The sequence below is a fragment of the Macaca nemestrina genome, chromosome 7, assembly GCF_043159975.1.
Source record: "Macaca nemestrina isolate mMacNem1 chromosome 7, mMacNem.hap1, whole genome shotgun sequence".
NCBI classification, from domain to species: domain Eukaryota; kingdom Metazoa; phylum Chordata; class Mammalia; order Primates; family Cercopithecidae; genus Macaca; species Macaca nemestrina.
In genome coordinates, this window is record NC_092131.1 from 170069656 (window position 1) to 170095278 (window position 25623).

At 48.8% G+C, this 25623-nt stretch overlaps 1 protein-coding gene across 5 annotated transcripts in view; it reads left to right on the forward strand.

Moving 5' to 3' along the window:
* LOC105497507 (amyloid beta precursor protein binding family A member 2) overlaps window positions 1–25623 on the forward strand; it is a 236119-nt gene that overhangs the window by 184897 nt on the left and 25599 nt on the right. For all 5 annotated transcript variants that reach the window (XM_071067211.1, XM_071067210.1, XM_071067207.1 and 2 more), the window contains 2 exons: window positions 6092–6172; window positions 7243–7279. In XM_071067211.1, coding sequence (XP_070923312.1) covers window positions 6092–6172; window positions 7243–7279 — 118 coding nt within the window. The remainder of the gene's footprint in view (window positions 1–6091; window positions 6173–7242; window positions 7280–25623) is intronic.

Genomic DNA, 25623 nt, shown 5'->3' on the forward strand with positions numbered 1-25623 from the left:
TCATAGGGCATATGTTTGAGACCCTTAGAGGACTCTCCTTGCTCTTGCTTCTCCCATTATTTTTAAACTGTAGTAATACACACAGAACACAGAGTTTACCATTTTAAAGTGCACAGTTCGGTGGCATTTAGTACAATGTTGTGCAACCACCTCTGCTGTTTAGTTCCAGAACATTTTCACTGCCCCCAGAGGAGACCCTGTACTTACTAAGCAGTCACTCCCATTCTTCCCTTGCCCCCCAACCCCCCCACAATGAAAAATCTGTTTTCTCTCATTTGGATTTGCATATTCTGGATAATCTGTAAAGATGGAATCAGACAATATGTGCCCTTTAGTGTCCGGCTTATTTCACCAGCATAATGTTTTCAGGGTTCATCCCTGTTGTAGTATGTTCATTTTTGTGGCTGAGTGATATTCCGCTGAATGGCTATTTTACATTTTATTCATCCACTCATCCATTGATGGACATTTGAGTTGTTTCTGCCATATGATTAATGTGAACAGTGCCACTGTGAGCGTAGATGTACAAGCTTGTGTGTAGACATTTGCTGTCAGCTCTTTTGGGTGTATTTCTAGGAGTGGAATTCCTGGGTCATGTGGTCATTCAGTGTTTACCGTTTTTAGGAACCGCAGGTGTTTTCCACAGTGACAGAACATGTTACATTTTCACCAGCAATGCGTGAGGGTTCTGATTACTTTCAAAGGAAAAAAATTAAGCAGGCCTGTTGCTTAATGGTTTAAGTGCTGACTGAGACCTTGATAGTTTGGTCTCTGGCCTCACTGCTTCAGCTCCTCTGGCCTGATCTCCCAGGGCCTGCTTCTGTTCATGTGTGTGTCTGTTTATACCCTGGCTCATTCTGTGGAGGGTCTGAGGCTGGCAGGATCACTGGGTTCTGTCTCCACATTGGAAGGTGAGCTGTCCCAGGTCAGGGTCTTTGTTGTATGCGTCGTCCTGTCCTCAGCAAGAGCTGCCCTGTGCCGTACGGGACATACAACAGGCACCTGTTCAGGCCTGGCCATGTGGGCCTACCTTTGGACGGTACTTGACAAAGCCTCAAAATGCAGTGACAAATTTAGACAAATATGATTCTGCTCTGAAATGCTGCACTGGACACAGCCATCCACTGCCTGCCCTTTACAGGGCTCTGTGAAGAGACAGTGAACGATGAAGTGGAGGACGTGTGCGGGTCGCCCCAGTGGTCAGTGATGGAGGAGAGATTTCAGCAGACCAAGCACGGGGAATAAAGCCAGGCCAGAGTGTGCTGTCAGCCTGTCTGCCCCCTAGAGCTGATGGACTCAGCAAATAACAGTATAGGGTGCCCAGTTACATTTGAATTTAGATGTGTATAGAATTTTGGTTTTTCGGGGTGGTACAACATTATGAATTTAATAACACTGAACTGGACACTCAAAAATGGTTAAGATAGTATATTTTATTGTATGTGTATTTTACCATAATAAGCAATTGAAAAAATAAGTTGTATTTCAGGTAGATAGTGAATTATTGTTTAGTATAAATATGTTCCATGAAATGTCTGGATACTGGGTTGTAGGAGGGACTGTCCCCTTCCTCCTCCCATTCACAGGCCTGCCTAGAGATGTTTAAGTACAGACTGACTGGCTGGTTTTCCCAATGTGTCTTGTGGTGATACTTTTAAGCCACAGATCTGCTTTGAAAAGATATGATCTCCCCCAGGGGAGTAACTATTATAAGAATAAATACTCTATCGAAGCTTCCATTCTCCTCAAGATAAACATCACAGGAGTGACCTGAATTGTAAAGAGGAGTGGAAGGAAAAGAACAATACGGTAATGTTTTCTGAGCCACGCAGATGTCGGGACAGATCCAAGGGCTTCTGAAAGACGACGTCCGCGCCGCCGAGTGAGACCTTCTATCTGACCAGGGGGTCACGCTGTCACCGGTCCTGCTTGGAGCTCTGGTGCTGTAGCGGGTCTCGGCTGCCCCTCCTGAGCTGGGGGGAGGAAGAAGTCCCTGTTGAAATATCAGATGAGTAGGGATGATGGCCTCTTTTGAAAACAGGAATCATGAAGCGATTCCCAGAGAAGACTGTCATCTAATGGAGTCATTCATCCGCCCAGGACTTCTCTGTCACAGGGTCTTGTTTGGGGAGAATTTTCACAGGCCACTGGGGATGGCTGTGGCTAGCCTGGCTTTCTGCTGATGCCCTCTGTCCCTGACCTCAGCGTCTGACATGCCTGTCATTCCAGAGAGTGCTTGGAAGCATTCTGCCTTTGTTGCAGATGGCCTGAGCGGAGTGGGTGTGCACTGGTTTCATGTTGTTTCATCCAAAGCAATGTGGTTATATTGCTGTATTTTCAGTTCCACCAAGCAGACAAAATCAGAATTGACACTTTTAAAAATTCAAGCTTTAGTTTCACCAACTGGAGCCAAGGTGTTTATTAGAAAGATTTATTGGCATTAGTGTATTTTTATTACAAGCATTTATCTCTGCCCTGAACAGTTGTCCCTGGGTCGCATGTGCTGTGAAGAGTCTGTCCCACACCACACGTTAATTTTCTGTCCTCAGAGCTCCGGGGACACATGCTGATTCTCATGCTGTGCCACTGCCTTCTCCGAGTGGATGGCTGATGTGGGTTTCAGGCTCCACTACAGTTACTCAGCGAGGGATGGGACCCCGTGTCCCCTGTTGGCTGTGGGGAGTTGAGGTGGCCCTGGCTGGCATCTTGTTTTGAGGGGTGACTGTCTGCTGTACTTTGGGGAGGGCATGACAGGATTTAAATAGCATCTTTATCTAGGATGTCTGGAGCCCCAAATCCATGTGGGCCTCCAACTGTGTGAATTTCAGATGCTGCCAGGCCCCCAACCCCGCCAGCCCCGAGATGGAAATTAGAGCACCAGATGGGCTGTCCCAAGGAGAAGCATCACAAGCCCACCCTCCTGCCTCTTTGGGAAGTCACCCTGGCTGTTTTCTGTGAGATGTGGTTGTCATGGTGATGAGTGGACACCTGCTTGGGAGGGAGTTAGAGGAAACTCTGATGTGGGGGAAAGGGTCACCCGTAGAGACAAGCTTGTGTTGCCCGTGGACACCCCATACTATGGCCCCCGCACTGGGGAGTCCCGTGGGTAGGGCATGGGGGTGTGGGCATCAGTCTGCGTCCCCAGCCAAGCCTTGAGCCCTGTCTTGAAGTTGCACAAAGGTACAGTGGCTGGCCCAGCCCTAACCCATGGCAGATGCAGCCCCTGTTGTGTCCCCCAACCCCTGACTTATCTGGCTGCCTGATGAGAGTCTGTCGCCCTACGTCTGTGGCGCTCCCTCTGCCTGACAAATTAAATCCCACCCAGCTCGCAGAATGGATGTTGTTAACCTGATTTCATTTGCTGATTGGCTGGTTGATTTCTTTGGGGTTTTCTTGGAGATGACCGTCACCTGTCCAGCAACTAGTAAGGCAGGGAAGGGCTTCAGGAAACCAAGTCCATGCAGAAGGGCACCGTGTTGGGTAAAATACCAACGTGTGCTATGTGCACCTTGAAATAGCAGAGTGTCCTCAGCAGAGCTCTCTGGGGGATGTCCCAAACAAGGTTTACTTTAGGAGAACGTGAGCGGCGTCTGAGGCGAGATTCTCTTGTTGCCTCCTTTGGGAGCTTTTGCCTGCTGTTCCTTGGCCATAGGAGGAAGAGCGGTGCCGGGGATGGGTGAGGGGAAGTGGTACCTGGGCCAGTCTCAGCCCTGCAGAAAGCAGCACTGTCTGCTCAGCTTGCTCGGCGGTGGAGTCCCGGCGGATCACAGCCCTCTTGTGGGGGGGAAGGATGGGTTTTGCTCCTGGGATGCTAGGCTTCGAGAAGCAGGGCAGCATGCCTGTAGTCCCAGACAAGCCAGAGCCGGGCCTTCGGTCATGCCAGGAGAGCAGGGTGTGGTCTGGCTAGGCCTGTGAGCTCATGGGGCTTAGGGGTAGGGGCAGCAGGACCGGGGGAGGCAGGGACCAACCAGACTTCAGCGCTGCTGAGTCCCAGCGGCACCCCTGCACCCCCTCAGCTCTAGGAAGGGCAGCCCCATGTAGCTTTCTTGAGATGTAGCAGCAATGCTCTCCCTTCTCCCTCACCATCCTTAACGCCCAGCACCGGCGCCTGCTTCCCTGCATCCCCCACTCCCATTGCCTCGAAATCCAATGGTGTCTGTGATCCTGGAGGGGAGGCTTAGCCAGCAATCATTCCGGCTGCCTGGGGCACGGCGTGTCTGTCCCCATCAGTGCTGGGAGGGTGGGCCCAGGTGGTTTAATTTTTCTCAAGCCCCCAGAGAGGCAGAGTTCCACCAAAGAGCAAGACACTGATGGACTAGGACGGGGGACAGGGCTGGCAGCCACACCTCATGGCGTCACCTGACTCCGAGAGAAGCCGGCTCAACACTTGGGGTCTCAGTTTTTTCACCTGTCAAGCAGTGGGGAGAATATTCATCACGTATGCAAAAGGTTTTAGTAAACCCTAAGGTGCTAGGTAAGTTAGGTAAATGTAACTGTTTTTTTTTTTAATTTTATGTATGTATGTATGTATGTATTTACTGGGGGGGACTGAATCTCACTGTGTTGCCCAGGCTGGAGTGCAAGAGTGCACCATCTTGGCTCACTGCAACCCCTGTCTCTCGGGCTCAAGTGATTCTTCTGCCTCAGCCTCCTGAGTAGCTGGGATTACAGGCACCCACCACCACGCCGAGCTAATTTTGTATTTTTAATAGAGACAGGGTTTCACCATGATGGCCAGGCTGGTCTCGAACTCCTGACCTCAAGTGATCTGCCTGCCTTGGCCTCCCAAAGTACTGGGATTACAGGCGTGAGCCACTTCGCCCAGCTGGTAAATGTAACTTTTATCATCAGTGTCTTCCTTGCCATCATCATATTGTTACTTCTCAATAATTTATTTCCAGAAAGTTCTGGAACTGGACTTACCATGCAGGCGCTGGAACCTCCTTTGGGGTTTGGACAGGGATTTAAGGGCTATGGATCTGGCTTCTGTCTTCTGAATGATCTAAGGAACTAAATAGAGAAGATATACCTAACCTTAAATTTTATTAATTAAAGTAGAAGCAGTTGTAGTTTGGTGTCTTCTTTAAGAGAAGACTTATGACATGTACTTGGGGCATTTTATATTTTGTAGTAATAGATTGGCTACTTTGCATTTATTCTCATCCAAGTATTTAGGTTTTTTAAAAATATGACTTTTAACTTTTTGGGCACTGTTGGTGGGAATGTAAATGGCACTACTGCTGTGGAAAATAGTGCGGAAGGTCCTTAAAAACTGAAAAATAGAATTATCTTATGATCCAGTGATTTCACCTTCAGGTATGTATGTAAAAGAAGTGAAAGTGAAGACTCAAGAGATATTTGTACACCCACATTCATAGCAGCACCATTCACAATAGCCAAGAATTGGAAGCAATCCAAGTGTCCATCAATAGATGACTGGATAAACAAGAGGCGGCATGTACACACAGTAGAGTGTGATTCAGTCCTAAAAGGAAGGAAGTTCTGCCATGTGCTTCAATGTGGATGACCCTTGAGGACATTTCGCTGAGTGCAATAAGCCAGTTCCAAAAGGAACATACTGGCTGTATAATAACTCCACTTACATGAGGGGCATAGAGCTGCCCAATTCATGGAAACAGAGAATAGAATGGTGGTTGGCAGGAGCTCGGGTTGGGGTTGGGGTTGGGGAGTATTGAGGAGTTTGTTTAATGGGTACAGTGTTTTAGTTTTGGGAAGAGGAAGACATTCTGAAGGTGGATGGTGACCATGGTTGTACACCAGTGTGAATGTACTTAGTGCCACTGAACTGTACACTTAAAAGTGGTCAAATGGTGAACTTTATGTTACGTGCATTTTACTGCAATCAAAAGATAAATTTAAAAATGATTTAAAATAACTTTTTTAGAAGTATGAAAATAGAATATTAAGTTCATAGCAGTTTAAGTATAATTAAATAGATGACTGCACACACACCTATACACACACCGACATACACATACATTTTACAAAATTGTATCATATTGCATATCCAGGTTTTGCATCTTGCATTTCTCTAACATAAAATCACGATCTTTAACTTCCCCATTTCCAGGTTTGCAATGGTCTGGAGCAGCCAAGGAAGCAGCAGCGCTCTGATCTCAATGGACCTGTTGACAATAACAACATTCCAGAGGTAATTTTTTTCAAGGATGAGAGTTCTGGGCCAGAACGCTCATCTAATGGTGGAGTGACCCACTGAGTTGTGGTCTGCTCACTTAGTCCGTGATGTTCTCGTCCCACCTAGTGCCTGGGGGAGAGGGAGTCCAGGTCAAGCCAAGTTGGTGTCTCCATATGGGGAGGAGGTGACGGCACGCTGGCCTGGGAGGAGCGAGGAGAGGGCCTCCCTGCTGTTAGGACCATGCCATGGAGTGCTCATGTGTTGCAGATGGTGTATGTGTGGGGGTGGGGGATCACTGGTACTTCTTAATTTTATAAAAAGCCATTCTATTCATTGTCTGATAACCATGTTCTAAACTAGGGTTTCTCTACAATGACACCATTGACATTGAGGCCTAGGTAATTCTTTGTTTTCGAGACTGTCCTGTGTATTGTAGGAGCTGAGCAGCATCCGTGGCCTCAACCCACTAGATCCTTGTACCTACCCCATCCCCACCCCTGATTCGTGGTAACCAAAAATATCTCCAGACATTGCCTAATGTCCCTTTGGGAACAAAAATCATCCCAGTTGAGAGCCACTGTTCTAAATCAACAACAGGTTTTAACAAACAATTTCCTATAAACTAACAGTCCTCTGATGGAAATTATTTCCCGTTTTTTGGTAACATAGTTTACATGAGATTGTTTAACTTTGTTGAAATAATGATGGCCAATGATGGAGTGGTGTCCAGTCTCCTTTATCTTGCTTTTAAAGACGTGCCCGGATGGCTCTCATGCCCACCGTTTGGAGCACCATTGTGTTGGATGGTCTCTAGACTCCCTTCTAGTCAAGATATGCTAGTCTGAGGGTCCCTAAGTTTTAGACGATGGGCTTTTGGGCCACTCCCCAACATCACGTTGCCTGCAGCAGACTGGTTTGCTATATGGAGCATCAGCATACATAAGATATCATCTTGGGAACACCGTCACTCATGGCGGGGTTTGCTTTTCTCATTATGACACATATCACAGCCCTGCTTAGCCTTCACCTTGGGGGCTACCTACTTACAATTGATACGTGTTTTATTTTTCCATTTTTCCTAACAGACAAAGAAGGTGGCATCATTTCCAAGTTTTGTGGCTGGTAAGTGACTTTTAATTTTATCTCTCAAGGGGCAGTTGCATTTTACTTCAAAACAAATGATGCTTTTACTTTCGGCATTTGCCTGCAAAGCTTGTTTACAAAGGGTGCCTACCTACCAGCAAGGTGCTTGGCCATTGGCTGTTTGAACACTGTGTAGGCCCACTTAGTGGGGAGGGGAGGTCCAGCTGATCTGCCTGCTTTGATACGAGGAAAGGTAGACTGTCTCCTTTAATTACGCCCTTGGTAATTGCATCACAGACAACACTGATGACTGAATAGATTGAGATGTGTCTTTATAAGCAGTTGGTTATAGCTAACACTTCTGATGAGGGTGGCATTCAAATTCAGGCTTTTTTTTTTTTTTTTTTTAAGATCCTTTGTTTTTCTTTACCGTTCCACCCTTTTTGAGGGGGTTAATAGTGCATTTCAACATTCGATAAAGAATGAAACTGGTCAATATGTTCTGTGTCACTCTTGGGGATGGGGAGCACACCTGCCTGGCTTTGATGGAGCTGAGCATCCGGAGACCTTGTGGGGCTCCTGTAGGAGATCCCCTGGGTTTGTTTCTAGTGCTCCAACCTCAGAGGAAAGGGCTTTTTCAGTAGAATTTCTCTCTTTGCCAGGAGGATGTTTCCTGCCCCTGCTAATGCGTTATAATAAACAATGTGAATTTCATTAATTCTTTCAATAAGCTGGTAATTAATTCTTATAAATATTTATGGGAGCAAGGTAAATTAGTCTTCAGAAATAAATGACTTTCAGCCCTTCCCATACTGCTTTTCTTTTTTTAGCAAACAACTAAAGCCTGGGGAACTGAAGCCCCCAAATTTGCCTTTAGAGGACTAGTTTGAACCAGGCTAAACCAGTTCCAGTTGGTTGAAACTGGATTAACTGGCTCAAATCAATTTCGACTGTTATAACTGGCTTAATGCTGCCCAGATTGGGTGAAAATCTGTTTTAAACCATCAGAATTAATATCACACAATTCAGATAGACTTGGTTCCATTTTGACCAATTCAGATAGGCTCAGATGGGTTTTGCCCAGCAGTTTACATGTGGTTTTAGGTACATTTTATCTGGTTCAAACGGGCTCATACTGGTTTTCTTCAGGCCACAGCAGGTTATGATGATTCCTGGAAGAGACCACACTCCCCGCATTCCCGCTCGTAGGGTTTGATTGGGTTCCTGATGTGTAGGAGCTGGCCCCTGATGAGCAGGGAGAATGCAGTACATCACTGTGCCATTTTCCTTGGCGGGCGGAAGCCGGGGTGGGATTGCCAGTCACACTGCTCCGGTGAGGCAGGGTCTCATGGATCCAACAAGCTCACTTTTCGGTGTATCTTGGTGTCATCTGGACAGAACTCTCACACTAGGAGGTGATTTAGACATTAAATTCCCCGGCCCTTGAACCAATCTCATATCTGCAGGGAGTGGGATTGTGAGGGATGCCTGGGGTACCTCTGACTCTAGCTCCTGGCATCCCAGAAGACTTGGTTCCCTGCACCACTCAGACTGTTCCAAAGCAAATCCAAACAAGGCTGGATGCCTTAAACCAATTCAGACGGGCTAAAACTGCTGTGACCAACGGGAACCAATGTGGAAAAGCTGAATTTATAGTTTCTTCTGTAGGAGAGAAGCCCTTTGATTGTTAGGAAAATATAGAAAAATTAAGCAAAAGAACATCCTTTACTATTACAGCATTTATATTCAGTGAGGCCTTTATGGGCCAAAAGTCTTACTCAGCTACAGGGAGAGATCATCATAATGGTGATGCAGAACCCTAGAATATAATGAATTTGGGTAAAGCTTCTCCAAATTAAACACCTTTATCAGTTTGAATGCATTTGGGTACAAGTATCAAAATCCCCACCTAACATTAGCTTGCACAAATAGGAGGAGTGTGTCTTACATAAAGAAGTCCAGGGCTGGGCGTGGTGGCTCATGCCTGTAATCCCAGCACTTTGGGAGGCAGAGGTGGGTGGATCAAAAGGTCAAGAGTTCAAGACCGGCCTGACCAATATGGTGAAACCCCATCTCTACTAAAAATACAGAAATTAGCCAGGCATGGTGATGTGTGCCTGTAGTCCCAGCTACTTGGGAGGCTGAGGCAGGAGAATCACTTGAACCCGGGAGGTGGAGGTTGCAGTGGGCCAAGATCGTGACACTGCACTCCAGCCTGGGAGACAGAGCAAGACTGTCTCAAAAAAAAAAAAAAAAAAAAAAAAAAAAAAGGGCCAGAGGCAAGAGGCCGCCGCTTCAATGGCTCAGTGATGTAAGGATCGGCACTGCTGCGTCTCTTGACCTCCTCTTCAGGCTTGTCACCTCATCGTCACACAGTGTGTGAGCAGCCCCAGCCATTGCTGCTGCTTCTAGGCAGGAAGACGAAAGGAGAAGGGCTGAAGTCCACACCAGCTGGACGTCCTCCCCTTGACATTAGGGAAGCAAAGGTTTTCTGTGGGTTAAGAGGTGATAACTTCTCTGCATGAGAATCAGACCGTCTGTTCCCTTTCGTAGTGTGCCTGGGTAACCTGAAAGGCAGCGTGTCAGCTATGTCTCCAGGCAACATTGCTTATGGTGAGGTGACTCTTTTTGATAAACTGTATCTAGATGGAAAAATTCTAATGCTTGGGGGACGGGGCATCCAGGGCTTTGAGCTTCCCACAGTGGTAACTTTTGTGACTGGGGATGTCTCTAGAGGGTGACCCTGGAAGCTATGCCCCACCCATGGAGTGATTGTGAGAGATACTGGCTGCTGGGAGCATAAGACTCTTAGACCAGATGGGTTCCACGTGCCCTTCTTGGCGGGAGTTTTGTACCTTTGCAGCTGACCCATCCAGGGGCCCATGAGACTAGCTGTGTGGGTGCAGCGCAGACTCCCACCGGACAGTCCAGGAGGCAAACTGACATCTGCCTTATTACCCTGAAGTAGACAGCCCTGTGTCTAGCTGAGCCCTAGGACACTGCGTGCCTCTGAATAGCTCGTTGAACCTTACTTAACAGACCCAGACGCCTCTTCAGCACACTGCTTATTTCTTTGTGGCCAGAGCTGTGTCACATGACCAGCCTCTCAGATGTTAATGTGGGCCAGACAATCGAATCCTGGGCCTTTCATGAAGGCAGGGCAGGTCTGGAATCGGCCCTGGGTGCCTGCCACCACCCCCATCCCGCTGCGGGCCCTTCCAGCCTCCTGGCGCATCCGGTGCTGAGGCTGAGCGTGTGAGTTCCTGGGGAGCCTCTGTTTAAGGGAGGAGCAGCTCCTCCACCCCATTTGTGTCTGAGAAATTGCCCTGGAGGGAAATGTTCCTGGAGGATTCATGAGTGTTTGGTCTCAGCTTATGCCTTATTTCGTATCAGATAATTATTGATAATGAGAAATAAAATAATAGTAACAAAATGATACCATCTGAACCCTCGTTGGAGCTTGGTGTCCCACTGCCTGTGCTGTGTGGCATCTCTCTATTTCATGTCGCCTGGTCAACCACCACATGAGCAGTAAGTACTTTCCCCCATCCTATAGGTTAGAAAACTGATGCACAGTGAGGCTGCAGGCACTTGTGTGCGGTCCCGTGGCTGTGTGGGGGACAAAGCCTGGACTTGGACCCAAGTCTTGGTGCTTGACACATAAACTCTTAGCCGAGGTGATTCCTCCCTACCCACTATGCCTTCGTATACCAGGGATTGGTAAGACCTATCAGGCACTTGCTTTGAGCCAGGCCCAGATCTAAGTGTTTTAAGTATATCAACTCAACAATCCCTGTATCCACAGCTCAGGGAGAGTGAATCCTGGGCCGAAGGTCACCAGGTAGCAAGTGGCAGAGCCAGGATTCAAACCAGTCTGGAATCTGAGCTCATCACCTTCACACTGCGCTTCCTGGCGACCCTCAGCACAGAGTGGGTGAGAAGACCTACCATGCAAGTGCCAGAGAGTTCAGTGGAGGGGGGAACGTTCCAGATGCCAGAGCTGCTGGCCCCTGTCAGTCTCAGGATCACAGCCTTCTCTCAGCAGAGGCATCGTGAGGAAGGGCCTGCCACGATCACTGTCTGTGGAAAGCGCTCGGGGTCTAGCGACTCTCTCAGACTGGGCAGGTTAGCACTGCAGAGAAAACCTTGTGAAAGTACGGATTGCGCAGGGGATGCACTGCCTCTCCCGTGGGGAGGAATCTGAAAGCCACCCTCAGGATGTCCCCTCCTGCAGGATGTAGTGGCTGGCAGCAGCTCTAGCCCAAGCTGCTCAGAGGGTCACTGCCTCTGGATGAGTATATGTGAACAACCAGCTTTTCTGTAAAGGTAAACATTTGCTCATTAAAACCAAAAGGCTGGTGCTAGTCCCAAGCAATGGGGCCTAACAGTGGCAGCTTCAGTACAAAATAACAAAGACTGGTAAATCTTACTTTGCTTTTTGTACTTTGTTCTCCTAATCTAACAACCAAAGCTCAAAGAGGATGTTTTGAAACCCACCACCCCACCAGCATCTTGAGACTCATGCCAAAATGCTGCCAGGCCTCAGAGTCCTGGGGTCCTTTACAGCCTGTCTGTAGCTCATCAACTTCTCCAGCTCCATGCGGCTCATGTGGAAGGCATAGAAATTACATTCCCGAGACCTGGAGCTGAGCTCACCTATCACCCCTTCCTTCTCTCAGGGGTCCTCACAGTGGTAAAGCCGCTTTGCTGGTTTCATACAGTGGGCAGATGGGATCTGCGACTTAGTTTGCTCTTAAAAGGCAATTGGGGCTGGGCGCAGTGGCTCACGCCTGTAATCCCAGCACTTTGGGAGGCCGAGGCGGGCGGATCACGAAGTCAGGAGATCGAGATCGTCCCGGCTAACACGGTGAAACCCCGTCTCTACTAAAAATACAAAAAATTAGCCGGGCGTGGTGGCAGGCGCCTGTAGTCCCAGCTGCTTGGGAGGCTGAGGCAGGAGAATGGCATGAACCCGGGAGGAGGAGCTTGAGAGCCGAGATTGCACCCCTGCACTCCAGCCTGGGTGACAGAGCAAGACTCCATCTCAAAAAAAACAAGGCAATTGGGGTGAACCTGTTTAGATAAGACTTTTAAAGTGAAGACATCTCCCACCTCCTCCTCTTTGGCGTATTTGGGTGGGGGATGGACAGGAGGAGGGTCACCCTGTGGGACCAGAAGGGAGGTGGTGCATTCCAGAGAGGGGTTATGACAACCCAGATGACCTTCCTTGTTTTACAAACAAGATCGTGTTTCTCCAGTACTACATGCAGTCAGCAGGAACAGGGATTAGTCATGTTTTAAAATACGAACTTCTATTCACTAGTAGAAGTAGTTAAAGATTTCTCAGAATAGTGCTTGTGTCAGACCAAGAGCTGCAAGAGTTAATAATGAGAAATCCCCACGGTACCTCTTGTTCTGCCTGTACCTCCCAGATCCCTAGTCCTTCTGTATAGTGGAAGCCACTTAAATTTCTTGTGAATTTCTTAGACCCTTATCAGCTTATCCATAGGCCGTTTTCCTTAAATAGACATTGCACTGGCCACATGGATCTGTACTTAGCTTTTTCATTTCTTGCTATATCCTGGAAACAGCAATAGGTCCATCTGATTATTTAAGTGGCAGCACAGGATTGGTTTAGTGGATGTGGGGTGGGCTATTAACCAGCCCCCTTGGACCGATTGTTAGGAGATTTCCAGTCAGTGCAGCAATGAACAGCCTTGTGGCTATGCCTTTGTGTTTGGGTGTGGGTTCTTTTATAGAGGCAGTTCCTGGCTATGGCAGGGGTACAGGCCAGGAGCATACCAACTCTGATAGACCCGGGCAGAATGCCTTCCCAAGGGGGTCAGTGTACCCTGCTTTCGGTTGTGTATGAGAGTTGGTGTATGAGGTTCCCACACTGTCACCAACGCTGCATGACCAGCTGTTTGATATAAGCTCCAGGCCGATGCGTGCAAAGAGGTGTCTTGTTAATTTCACGTGTCTTTCATAATAAGTGAAGCCAAACACTATTTCATATGTTCATAAGTGGTTTTTCTTTTCAATGCACTGCCAATTTGTTTCCTGTGCTCATTCCTCTGTTAGATTTTCACCCCCAGCTTTATTGGTGTATAATTGACAAATAAGTTTTGTATGTTTAAGTCATACAATGTAATATATTGATATAAGTTACATGGTGAAATGATTACCACAGTCAAGTGCATTAACATAGCCATCACTTCACATAGCTACCTTTTCGTGTGTGTGGTGAGAACACTTCAGATCGATTGTCTTAACAGATTACTAGTATACAATACAGGATTATTAACTACAGACATTGTGCTACACACTGGATCCCCACAATTTACTCATCTCATAACTGAAAGTTTGTACCATTTGACCAATATCTCCCCATTTCCCCCACCCCTCAGCCCCTGGCAATTGAGAATTTGGGTGTTTCTTATTATTCTTGATTTGTGTTATTCTTTACATATAAAGGAAATGAATCCTTTGGTTTGTATTGTAAAAGTTTGCCCCAGCTTACCATTCTTTTCTTCTTTTTTTGGTATGCTTTTTACTTTGCTAAACATGTCATTTAGTCAAATATATCAGTCTTTTTCCTTTGAGCTTACTGAGTTTTTGGGGTTAGTGTGACCATCACACTCCTAAGATTATTTTTAAACATAAAGTTGTCGGCCGGGCGCAGTGGCTCATGCCTGTAATCCCAGCACTTTGGGAGGTGGGCAGGCCACCTGAGGTCAGGAGTTCAAGACCAGCTTGGGCAACATGGCGAAACTCCGTCTCTACTAACAGTACAAAAAATAAGCTGGGCGCAGCAGCGCGTGCCTGTAATCCCAGCTACTTGAGAGGCTGAATCAGGAAAATTGCTTGAATCTGGGAGGCAGAGGTTGCAATGAGCTGAGATTGTCCCACTGTGCTCCAGCCTGGGCAATAGAGTGAGACACCATCTCAAAAAATAAACAAATAAATAAAAAGCTGTCTTCCAGAACTTTGATATTATTTTAAATTATTTAAATAATTGATTTATCTGGAATTTATCTTGGTGTATGGATACAGGAAAAGTTACATTTTAGGCATTTTGTCCCAATAGCTAGCCAGTTATGCCAGAGCTATCCAAGGAATCTTTCCCTTGCAGGTTTGAAATGCTGCCTTTACCATACCCAAATCATCACGTGGGTCTCGGTCTGTTTCTGGATGTGTTACAGGGATGGTCCATTCAGGTTCCAGACCCAGGCTGCTTTATTTACTGGGGATTTATGGTGCATTTTATTACCTGGTAGGGCTACTTTCAGACCTTGCCATCATCATTCCATTTCAGATTTTTTTCCCGGATATTTTTGCACTTTTATTTTTCCACAGGAGCATTAAAACCAGCTTGTCTAGTTATTCACTGCAAACTCTTTTGTTTGTTTTGTTTTGTTTTGTTTTGAGACAGAGTCTCACTGTGTCGCCCAGGCTGGAGTGCAATGGTGCGATCTTGGCTCACTGCAACCTTCGCCTTCTGGGTTCAAGCGATTCTCCTGTCTCAGCCTCCTGAGTAGCTGGGATTACAGGGGTGCGCCACCACGCCTGACTAATTTTTGTATTTTTAGTAGAGACAGGGTTTCACCATGTTGGTCAGGCTGGTCTCGAACTCCTGACTTCAGGTGATCTGCCCACGGGATTACAGGCGTGAGCCACCGCACCCGGCCCACTATAAACTCTTACTGGTATTTTTATTAGGCATGCTTAAAGTCTGTCCATTTAGGGGAAAAAATGTCAGCTTTACAACATAGTCTTTCTAGGCAGCAAAGGATTTATCTTTCCATTTATTCAAGCTCATTTATTTTCATCAATAAAGTTTTTCATAAAAACTCAACACATATCTTGTCTGCTCCTTGTCGTTTTATCCGTTTTATTGTTTTTCTAAATGCCGACTTTCATTTCATTATTTTTCAACATGTTGCTGTTTGTAGGTACAAAGAAAGCTATCGATTTTTATGCATTAAATTTGAAACCATTGCCTTAGTGAATTCTCTTATTTTTTAAAACTAGATTTTTAGTTGTTTTCTTGAGCTTTTCCTGGCATGCAATCATACCATCTGCAAACAAGAATGATTTTTGCCGCTTCCTTTCTTGTTTTCTATTACTTCTTATTGCCTTATCAGATTGGGTAGAACAGCAGTAACAATTTTACATAATAGTAGGATATGGCTTCCTAAAAACAACACCTTTTTGAAAGATCTGTACTTTTAATTTTCTCATAAAAATATCAAGCATATGAAAAAATAGCTTCAGTATTTACCCATTCATGGCTAGGTATTTAATCCATACCCTGACTCTTTCCCAGATTATTCTAAAGCAAATCTCAGATCTTACATCATAGCCTCTTTAAATATTTCATATTGTGTCTCTAAAATATAGGAATTCTGTTTTAAAAGATAATTTCAATGCCGTTATCACAACTAAAATAAAGTTAATATTTGTTTATACTGTTAAATATTCGTTTGTGTTTGCATTTTCCCAGTTTAAAGGCGCTGTTTGAATGGGGATCCAAACAAAATCTATCGATTGAGATTGGTCAATGCATTTCATAATTCTCTTACGTCTCTTATAGGTGGTCCATCCATCTCTTTTTTCTGTCTTACAAATTTTTGTTGGTGTTATTGTGGAAGAATCTGTCATTTATCCTGTAGCGTTTCTTGCAGTGTGGATTTTGCTGATTGCATCTTCATGGTGCTGTTTAATGTGTTCCTCTTTTCTCTGTGTCCTGTAAAATAGTGGTTGTTTTTAGACATAGAGGCTTGATCAGATTCAGTTTGGTTGTTTGGGCAAAATCTTTCATACATATTACTGTGTCGTTCTGTTGGGAGGCACATGATATCTGGTCATCTCTTTTTTGGTGATATTAGCAACCACTGATGATCATTGTCTAGATCTAGTAATTGATTAGAAGTTGCCAAATGGTAGTGTTCTAATTTCATCATTTCTTCTTCATTAGTTAGCTGGAATTCTATGTAGAGAAACTTTCCCTCAAGTATTTGGTTACCCTGAATATGGTTCTTATAAGAAAAGCAGATTAAATGTTTGATTTCTTCTCTTTACTGAAAAATTTAAAAATTAATGAGCTGTCCAGGCGCAGTGGGTCACGCCTGTAATCCCAGCACTTTGGGAGGCCGAGATGAGCAGATCACGAGGTCAGGAGTTCGAGACCATCCTGGCTAACATGGTGAAACCCTGTCTCTACTAAAAATAAAAAATTAGCCAGGCGTGGTGGTGGGCACCTGTCATCCCAGCTGCTTGGGAGGCTGAGACAGGAGAATGGCGTGAACCTGGGAGGCAGAGCTTGCAGTGAGCTGAAATCGTGCCACTGCACTCCAGCCTGGGTGACAGAGCAAGACTCCATCTCAAAAAAAAAAAAAAAAAAAAAAAAAAAAAATTAATGAGTTTCCCCAACAGCTTTTAGAAGACAACCGGTGAGGTTGTGTATGATGTTGTTAGCACAGTTGGTGTGTTTTCTGTGTTGTTACCATGCTTATTGGTGCTCAAGTTTTCTATGGCCAATAGGAGCTTCTTTAGGTTGTTTTCTGAGTCCTATCAATGTAAACCCAGTAGTCTTTGATTGTTTCCTTCCTTTCTCGTGTATTCCAGAATCATCTTAAATATTTCTTGCCCCAGGTCTGGCCAGTTGGTTCTTTCTCCGAGGAGCCCTGTGGAATAACATTTAGAGACTGTAATCTGGGTAGTACGGTTGCTCATTGCTGTAGATTTGGTGAGAGTGTATATGTCTGTGTGGAAGGCAGCCTCCTAAATGGCCCCCAGGGGCCCCCGCCTCCTGGTGTTCATGGCCGTGAGTCCTGCCCTCCCCTCGTGTGGGGGATGGACCTATTGACAGCTTGTATTGAATAGAATCTGGCAGAAGTGATGGGATATGGCTTCCCAGATCAGGTTACAAAGAGATGTGGCTTCTCTCTCAACTTGCCCTTTCTTGTTCTCTCTTACTTGTTCCCTCTGAAGGAACCAAGCTGGCCTGGTGTGGTTGGCAGTTACCCCATCCAGAGGCCCACGTGGCACAGGACTGATGTCTCTGGCCAATGGCCTGGTAAGAGAACTTGGAAGTGGGTGACCCCTCTTCAGGTGTTCAGATGGCTGCAGCACCACTCAGTACCTCGCTGCCTGTGACACATGAGAGGTCCTGAGCCACAGTCACCCAGCTAAGCCACACCCAGATTCCCGATCCACAGAAACTCTCAGAGAATCCATGGTTGTTGTTTTAAGCCACTAAATTCCCGAGTTATTTGTTATGCAACCAACAATAACTAATACACAGCATATTTTTTTAAGATAAAATAACGTCATGATTCCTAATGATAATTTGTCAGGTTTATAGGTTCTAACATTTGTAGTTTCTTTTTCCTGTGCCCCAAATTCCTGTTCTCAAGGACACCGGCATAATTTTGCATTGGTTTTATTCCGTTAACCTTACAACAGTCTCAGAATAACAATACCAACACTGCCAAGGACACATGATTGTAGATACAGATTACAATTTATTTGCATTTACTTTTGTCTTTAGAATACATCCCACAAGGGATGTACAGTCAGACGACTGTGTTTTAAAATATTTTGGAATAGATCACAACTGGATACACTTTTAGATTCATTTATTTCATTTTTCTCTTATTTGGAATTTGCTTTTTCCATTTAATTTTGTTTTGTAATTATATAAAATACTTACATGGTATGAAATTCAAATAAACAACATAGGGTGTATGCAGAGAGGTCAGTTTCTTCCCCTATTTGTCCCCCCACCTCCCAGTTTCTTCCTTTGTGTAGGTGACCATTTTGAGCATTTCACCTATTTTTATTGTAAGCATATCTTCCCCTTTCTTAGGTAAATGGTAGTGGAGTAGAGCCCTGCATGTCCATCTTGCTTTCTTCACTTCACACTAAACCCTGGCGGTGATGCCACAGCTCTGTGCTGTTCACAGCATGGAGAGGATATTCTGTAGGACTCTACTGTGCGGATAGATGTCTCCTATTCAGGAGCATTTGGGTGGTTTCCAGGGTTTTGCTATTACAGATAGTGCTGCTGCAGTGAAGCGCCTATGCATATGCTTTTTCCTGTTTTTGCCATTAAAAACAAATTATTTATTATGCTTTTTCTGGGAAGTCATCCTCCCAGCTGCAAGGGTTAGGATCTGTCTTGGGCAACTCTGCATCGTCTTGAGCTTGGCTTTGACCTTCCTTCCCTGACTCTCTGTTGTGGCTTCTCTTCCTCCTATCAGCCAGTGACTTACTCTTGTTCACTGGGAGTCTCAAGTTCAACACCGTGGAACCCCCAAATCTCTTTTATCAGTGACAAAGCCTGTGCCGCAGGCCCAGGTGTGGCCTCTCCCTGGTGAATGTCCATAGGTGTGGTTTTCAAATGGTGTCTTCTCTTTCAAATCAGCCTTATAGGGTCACCTTCTGTGGGGGCTTCTTGAAGCACAGGCCCTGGCAGTAGCGGAGAGTCGGGTCTGGAGGCCACACCTTAGCTCGGCGGCAGCAGGTCTCACTTGAGATGCCAGTTACACGACTGTGATGCTCACCCACTCCTGCCTCCTCTCCCCAGTCCAGACCCAGGGGGCACTCCAGGGGCAGGCTCTCCTGCTGATCTAGTGGCTCGCCTCTCCCAGTCCTGTCCTGCCCCATTACAGCTGCAGCCCCTCCTGCCAGTTGAGGCCAGGTCCCATCTGCACTTTGGAACCGCACACGATCCGATGTCGTTTGTCTCCTGTCCCTATCACTCGCCCCTCCACTGGCTTTTGACCACATCTGCCCCACCCTGCATCTGTCCACACCCCCCACGCTACCTGCCCCTTTTCCTTCACAACAGGAATCTGGGAGTGGCCGCCTCGTTGCCTGCACCTCCCCTGCACCTCTCAGCCCCTCTCTGGCTCCAGCCCCGCCTTTTCTGAAACAGCTCTTTGAGGTCACAGCTGACTTCCTTGACACTGTGCCCAATACACGAGGTCTCCTTGTAGTTGACCTCCTGCTAGCATGGGCGCAGGCGGGCAGGTCTCCCTTTCTAAGCCCCTTCTTTTCCTGGTATTTAGCAGAGCAGAGTCCTGGGGCTGCATCCTGCCCCCTTGCCCATGACCTTCCCTTGCAGACTCATCCGTGCCTGCAGCTTCACTTGGCACCTGCAGATGGTTCATTCCCAAACCTGTTTTCTAACCAGGACTCCTGAGTCCAGCCACTTACTGAGCATCCAGGCTCCTGCCAGTAAACTTGCCTGGAGTCCCCAACCCAAGCTCAGTCCTCTCCCAGGCACCCCTTCTCAGTGAGGGGCAGGTCTCTCCATCGAGCTGTGCAACCATTGTCTAGCCTCCTCATCCTCTTTCAGACTCCAGTCCAACTTCCCGTCCTGTTGACTGACCCCTAAATCCCCATCTGTTGCTGTTTCTCCATCTCCATCATCACCCTGGTCCACACCATCATTGCCACTCACGTGCCGGGATGGCGACAGTAGCCCCTCAGCTGCTCTCCCTTCTTCCTCTCTGCTGCCTGCCCCTCTGCCAGAGTTCATTTCTAAAGGAGTAGTTGGGCCACTTCCCTGATGGATACCCTGGAGTGACAGTCCTTATGGCCTGTCACCCGTGGCTCCAGGGTCCTCACATCTGGTCAGCGCTTCCCCCTACCCTGGACTTGTCTCAGCTGCTGGCCCACCCCCTGGGCTTCCAGTCCAGATATCCTATAGCTCTTCTAAGGTGCCATTGTCTCTGCACCCTAGGGCCTTTCACCTGCTCCCGCCTCAGCCTGGAAAGCTTTCTCTTCCTTTTGCCTGTGGCTTGTTGATTCCTTCTCCTCCTCCAGACCTCAGCTTAAATGGCAGCCACCCCCAAATTCCTCACCAGAGCAGGCTCCCCCGTCCCTTCCTTCCCAGGGCCATGGCCTCCCTTCCCAGCATTCGCCACGGCCCATCCTGATGCATTTGTTCTGTGGCTGTGGGACTGCTGTCAGCCTCACTGTGTAGCCTGTGAGCTCCATGTTTCTGTCTTGACACCGGTCTTCACACAGTGGGTTCAGAAATGCTGAGCCCCTGAACTCATGACAATGAAGTTGGGCGCAGCCATGACCCACTTAGATGGTCCTTATTTGTAAAATGGGGACCCTGAGATCGGTTCATGGGGTGGTTGAGGACCGGCTGGAACTGTACCATTGTTGCACAGAGGTCCTGGGGTGGTTGAAGACTGGGTGGAACTGTACCATTGTTGCACAGAGGTTGGTGGTTGAGGACTGGGTGGAACTGTACCATTGTTGCACAGAGGTCCTGGGGTGGTTGAGGACTGGGTGGAACTGTACCATTGTTGCACAGAGGTCCTGGGGTGGTTGAGGACTGGGTGGAACTGTACCATTGTTGCACAGAGGTCACGGGGTGGTTGAGAACTGGGTGGAACTGTACCATTGTTGCACAGAGGTCCTGGGGTGGTTGAGGACTGGGTGGAACTGTACCATTGTTGCACAGAGGTTGGTGGGTGGAACTGTACCATTGTTGCACAGAGATCACGGGGTGGTTAGGGACTGGGTGGAACTGTACCATTGTTGCACAGAGGTCCTGGGGTGGTTGAGGACTGGGTGGAACTGTACCATTGTTGCACAGAGGTCCTGGGGTGGTTGAGGACTGGGTGGAACTGTACCATTGTTGCACAGAGGTCGGTGGATGAGGACCAGGTGGAACTGTACCATTGTTGCACAGAGGTCCTGGGGTGGTTGAGGACTGAGTGGAACTGTACCATTGTTGCACAGAGGTTCTGGGGTGGTTGAGGACTGGGTGGAACTGTACCATTGTTGCACAGAGGTTCTGGGGTGGTTGAGGACTGGGCGGAACTGTACCATTGTTGCACAGAGGTTGGTGGTTGAGGACCAGGTGGAACTGTACCATTGTTGCACAGAGGTCACGGGGTGGTTGAGGACTGGGTGGAACTGTACCATTGTTGCACAGAGGTTGGTGGGTGGAACTGTACCATTGTTGCACAGAGGTCACGGGGTGGTTGAGGACTGGGTGGAACTGTACCGTTGTTGCACAGAGGTCTTGGGGTGGTTGAGGACTGGGTGGAACTGTACCATTGTTGCACAGAGGTCACGGGGTGGTTGAGGACTGGGTGGAACTGTACCATTGTTGCACAGAGGTCGGTGGATGAGGACCAGGTGGAACTGTACCATTGTTGCACAGAGGTCTTGGGGTGGTTGAGGACTGGGTGGAACTGTACCATTGTTGCACAGAGGTCACGGGGTGGTTGAGGACTGGGTGGAACTGTACCATTGTTGCACAGAGGTTGGTGGGTGGAACTGTACCATTGTTGCACAGAGGTCACGGGGTGGTTGAGGACTGGGTGGAACTGTACCGTTGTTGCACAGAGGTCTTGGGGTGGTTGAGGACTGGGTGGAACTGTACCATTGTTGCACAGAGGTCACGGGGTGGTTGAGGACTGGGTGGAACTGTACCATTGTTGCACAGAGGTCGGTGGATGAGGACCAGGTGGAACTGTACCATTGTTGCACAGAGGTCTTGGGGTGGTTGAGGACTGGGTGGAACTGTACCATTGTTGCACAGAGGTCACGGGGTGGTTGAGAACTGGGTGGAACTGTACCATTGTTGCACAGAGGTTGGTGGTTGAGGACTGGGTGGAACTGTACCATTGTTGCACAGAGGTTCTGGGGTGGTTGAGGACTGGGTGGAACTGTACCATTGTTGCACAGAGTTCCTGGGGTGGTAGAGGACTGGGTGGAACTGTACCATTGTTGCACAGAGGTCACGGGGTGGTTGAGGACCGGGTGGAACTGTACCATTGTTGCACAGAGGTCACGGGGTGGTTGAGGACTGGGTGGAACTGTACCATTGTTGCACAGAGATCACGGGGTGGTTGAGGACTGGGTGGAACTGTACCATTGTTGCACAGAGGTCTGGTGTGTTGGACGTGAGGGCTGCACTCCAAGACTCCCTGCCTTTGCAGAGAGCAGCGAGCCTTGTGGAGGCACCCCCACACTCCCACGTACAACTGTGATCCAGCTCCACTCAGCCATCCCCTCCCAGACCCCCAGGAGATGCGGGGACAAGTGTTGGAGCTAATGAGACCCCCTGGGGCCACACTGGTGCCTTAGAAGCCTCTGTCCACCACCCATGTTCAGGGTAATTTTCTCCAAAGGTGGCAGGAGTGGAGACCCTCAGGCTTGAAGCTGTGGAACTCCCGTCCCCTTCCCTGTCCAGAGGGCCTAGGGTTTTCCTTAGCGGTGTTTCAAACAGAGGCTTCTTCTGGCAGGGGAGAACCTGGAGCACCTTATTCTTCTCCAGACTGTGCAGATACACTGTGCATACGCCTATGTGAGTGAGATATACAGTGTGAAAAGGAGAAATCACTCTCTGGGGAGACAAGATCCTTAAACCTGTATGTTTATTTTCTTGTCATTTTGTCTCCCTCTGGTGGTCTCAGCTTAGGGTCAGTGCAAGACTTGAGCAAAATCACAGCAATTTCTACCCAAACATGTGGGGCTAGCTGCTTTCATTTTCTAGTGAAGCTGTTGGATTTGGGTTCTGCGTTTCCTGCGGATGTCGAGAGCCGTGCCTGTGAATGTGATATACGCCCTGCACTGTGCCGCCCCCATTGGACTCTTCTCTGGGTCTGGGTTCTCCTCCCATGATGCACGTGAGTGGGAGGCAGGAGGCTCGGGCCACCGTGGGCTCGACTGTTTCCCACTGAACAGAAGAGCGAGGCAGGCGTGGAAGGCCCCCACGCAGAGGTGGGTGGTGGCTGGAGCTGCAGCAAGGCCCTTGAGTGCTTCACTGGCCTCGTCCTGGAAGCAGGCATCCTGGGTGCCAGCGGTGACCCCCTGCCTGGGATGGGGTACCCTTCACCCTCAGGAGCCTGTGCCCAGATGGGCCCCAGAGCTGGTGATGCTCACTTCAGGGGGAGACGAGGCCAGTCTTCCCTAAATCTACTCGAGGACATGGGTCGACATGGAAATGTGAACCTTGGAAGGGTCTGGTGCGCTGACCAGGGCCACCCTAGGGGCTGGCGAGGGAGAAGCCGGGGGCAGTGCCTGGGAAGGTAGGAGTCAGATTCCAAAGGGAAGGCTGGCCTCCCAGCCTCCCCAGGGCCTGGGGCCAACAGGGTGCCAGGCAGCCCCCACCACAGAGGACATAAGGACACTTGCCCAAGGCCCTGGTCACCTGCTGGGGCTGTGAGGCTGGGGTACCTGGGGCGCCTGGAAGAACCAGCGCTTTCCTGCAGAACAAAGTGATGCCATCTTGTGGTCAGTGAGAGCCACTGCATTGGGCGCCGCTGGGAGGCTGGGGCTTCACTGGGGGGGGTGCCTGTTGAGCCATGCTCACTGGGGATGGCAAGGTGGTGTGAGGTAGTAGAAACGGGCCTACCACAGGCGCCAGGAGCCTTCCCAGCCCCACAGCCGGATGCCATAAAAGGGAGCACAGGGGATGTCTGGCGAGCCTGTGGCAGCCAAGGCTGTCATACATGCTGTCCAAGCCCCCCAGCCAGGCAGACGTGCATCCTTCACTCTGAAGAAGCCTCAGGGTAGGGTGGGGGTGCTGCATTGGGATAGCTGGATCCTGTTCTCTCTGTGGGGCTGCCTCTGATTCCCCTGGTGACAGGCCCCAGTGAACCCTCTGAGGGACAGGTGGGCAGGGGTTCCTCCCCTGGTGCCACCCCTGAATCCCGCAGTCCCCCACATTGGTGCCTGCAACCCTGCCCAGCTGGAAGGTTTATCGGCTCCAGAGCAAGGGGTGACTGGAGGATATTTAAAAGCCGTGGGAGGACGCCATTGACAGGACTCAGGTGCACAGGGGAGGGATAGAGCGGTCCTGTGAGGAGACACAGCTGGGAACACAGGTGATCCTCTGACCCCAGGGGCACGCAGACCCACTACTGCCCAGGAAAGCAGGGCCAAGTGGGCTGAGCACAGAGGCAAAGCTCCCCACCTGGTCTGTCTGAGCAGGCGAGGGAGGGGCAGCCAGGAGTTTGAGGCAGTGGAGGAGTCTGGAATAGCTCTTGCACGGAAGAAGAGGCTGAGCTTCCCAGAGAGACAGATGAGAGTTGTGAGGGTGTCTGGGGGCATTTGGGGTCAGGAATTTGCAATACATTTACCATAGCACTCATTTGCCCTCTTGGGCAGCTTTTTCCAGCCTCAGGTCCAGAGAAAACAGGTTGGAGATTTGCTGAACTCCTGGGGGCAGATACACAGGACTGGGGTCAGGGAGCTGCGGATACTGGGCAGATGTTGTTGAGGTGGTGGATGGCGGCACCCAAACTGGGCCAGTCGATGATTTTAACAACGGAATGGGTTAGAGGTGAGACCAGGGATCAGCTGGCTGAGGGAGGGAAGAGGTTAGGAGGCTGCTGGCAGCGAGGGCTGGGGAAGCGCAGGATGGCTGGGTCCATAATGCTGGAGGGACTCAGGATGGGGCCGGCTGGAGCAGGAGGGGAGCCAGGAAGCCAGGGCCAAAATCCCTGACGAAAAGGGCTCTGGCCAGGAGGTGGGCAGTCAGGAGGGATAAGGCAGGTGACGTGGCCAAAATGGGTCTGAGAGGACAACCCAGCCATGGTCTAGGATAGCTCAGAGGTCGGCTGACTGCAGCCCCAGTGGCAAATCCTCCTGTCCCCCTGATTTTGCATATAAAATTCTCTTGGCACACAGCCACACCTCCTCTGTTATATATTGTCTCTGGCTGCCTTTGCACCTCAGGTACAATGGTGAATGGTTGCCACGGAGACCACAAAGCCTAAAACACATACCGTCTCGCCCTTTACAGGAGAAGTTTGTCCACCCCTAGCTGGAGCCCTGCTGTCTGGCATAGGAGCCACTCAAGATTGGTTTGTGGGCAACGTGGGCAGGACTTGGGGGTCGGCTGGATATGGCTCTAACATGTGGCTCTTTGTATTTCAATTAATTAAAATTACATACAAGAAAACGGTCCGGTCCCTCAGCTGCAGGAGCCACAGTGCCAATGCTCAAAGCCTCATGTGGGTAGTGGCTCCTGTGTTTGGGCACTGCAGAGATAGAACCTTCCATTGTGGCTGGCGGGAAGGTTTGTTGGGCCACGATGGTCTAGGGGCAGCAGATGGAACAAGCATGATGCTGCCAAGCCTGGGCCTGCGGTGTGATGGGTGTGAGGAGCTACACGGGCGTCCTGAGAGGCTACAGACAGGCAAGAGCCTCGTGGGACAGATGCACAGGGACCGGCCAAGGAGAAGCCCAGGGCACAGTCAGGTCACCAGCATGAGTTCCGGGGCTGCGGGCAAAGCATGGAAAGTGCTGTCGTGTTTGGGATGTGACACCTTCTGGATTTGCAGCCTGTGATTGTCACCTTGAGTGACAGTCATCTGGAATCCTGGCATTGTCCTCCTGAC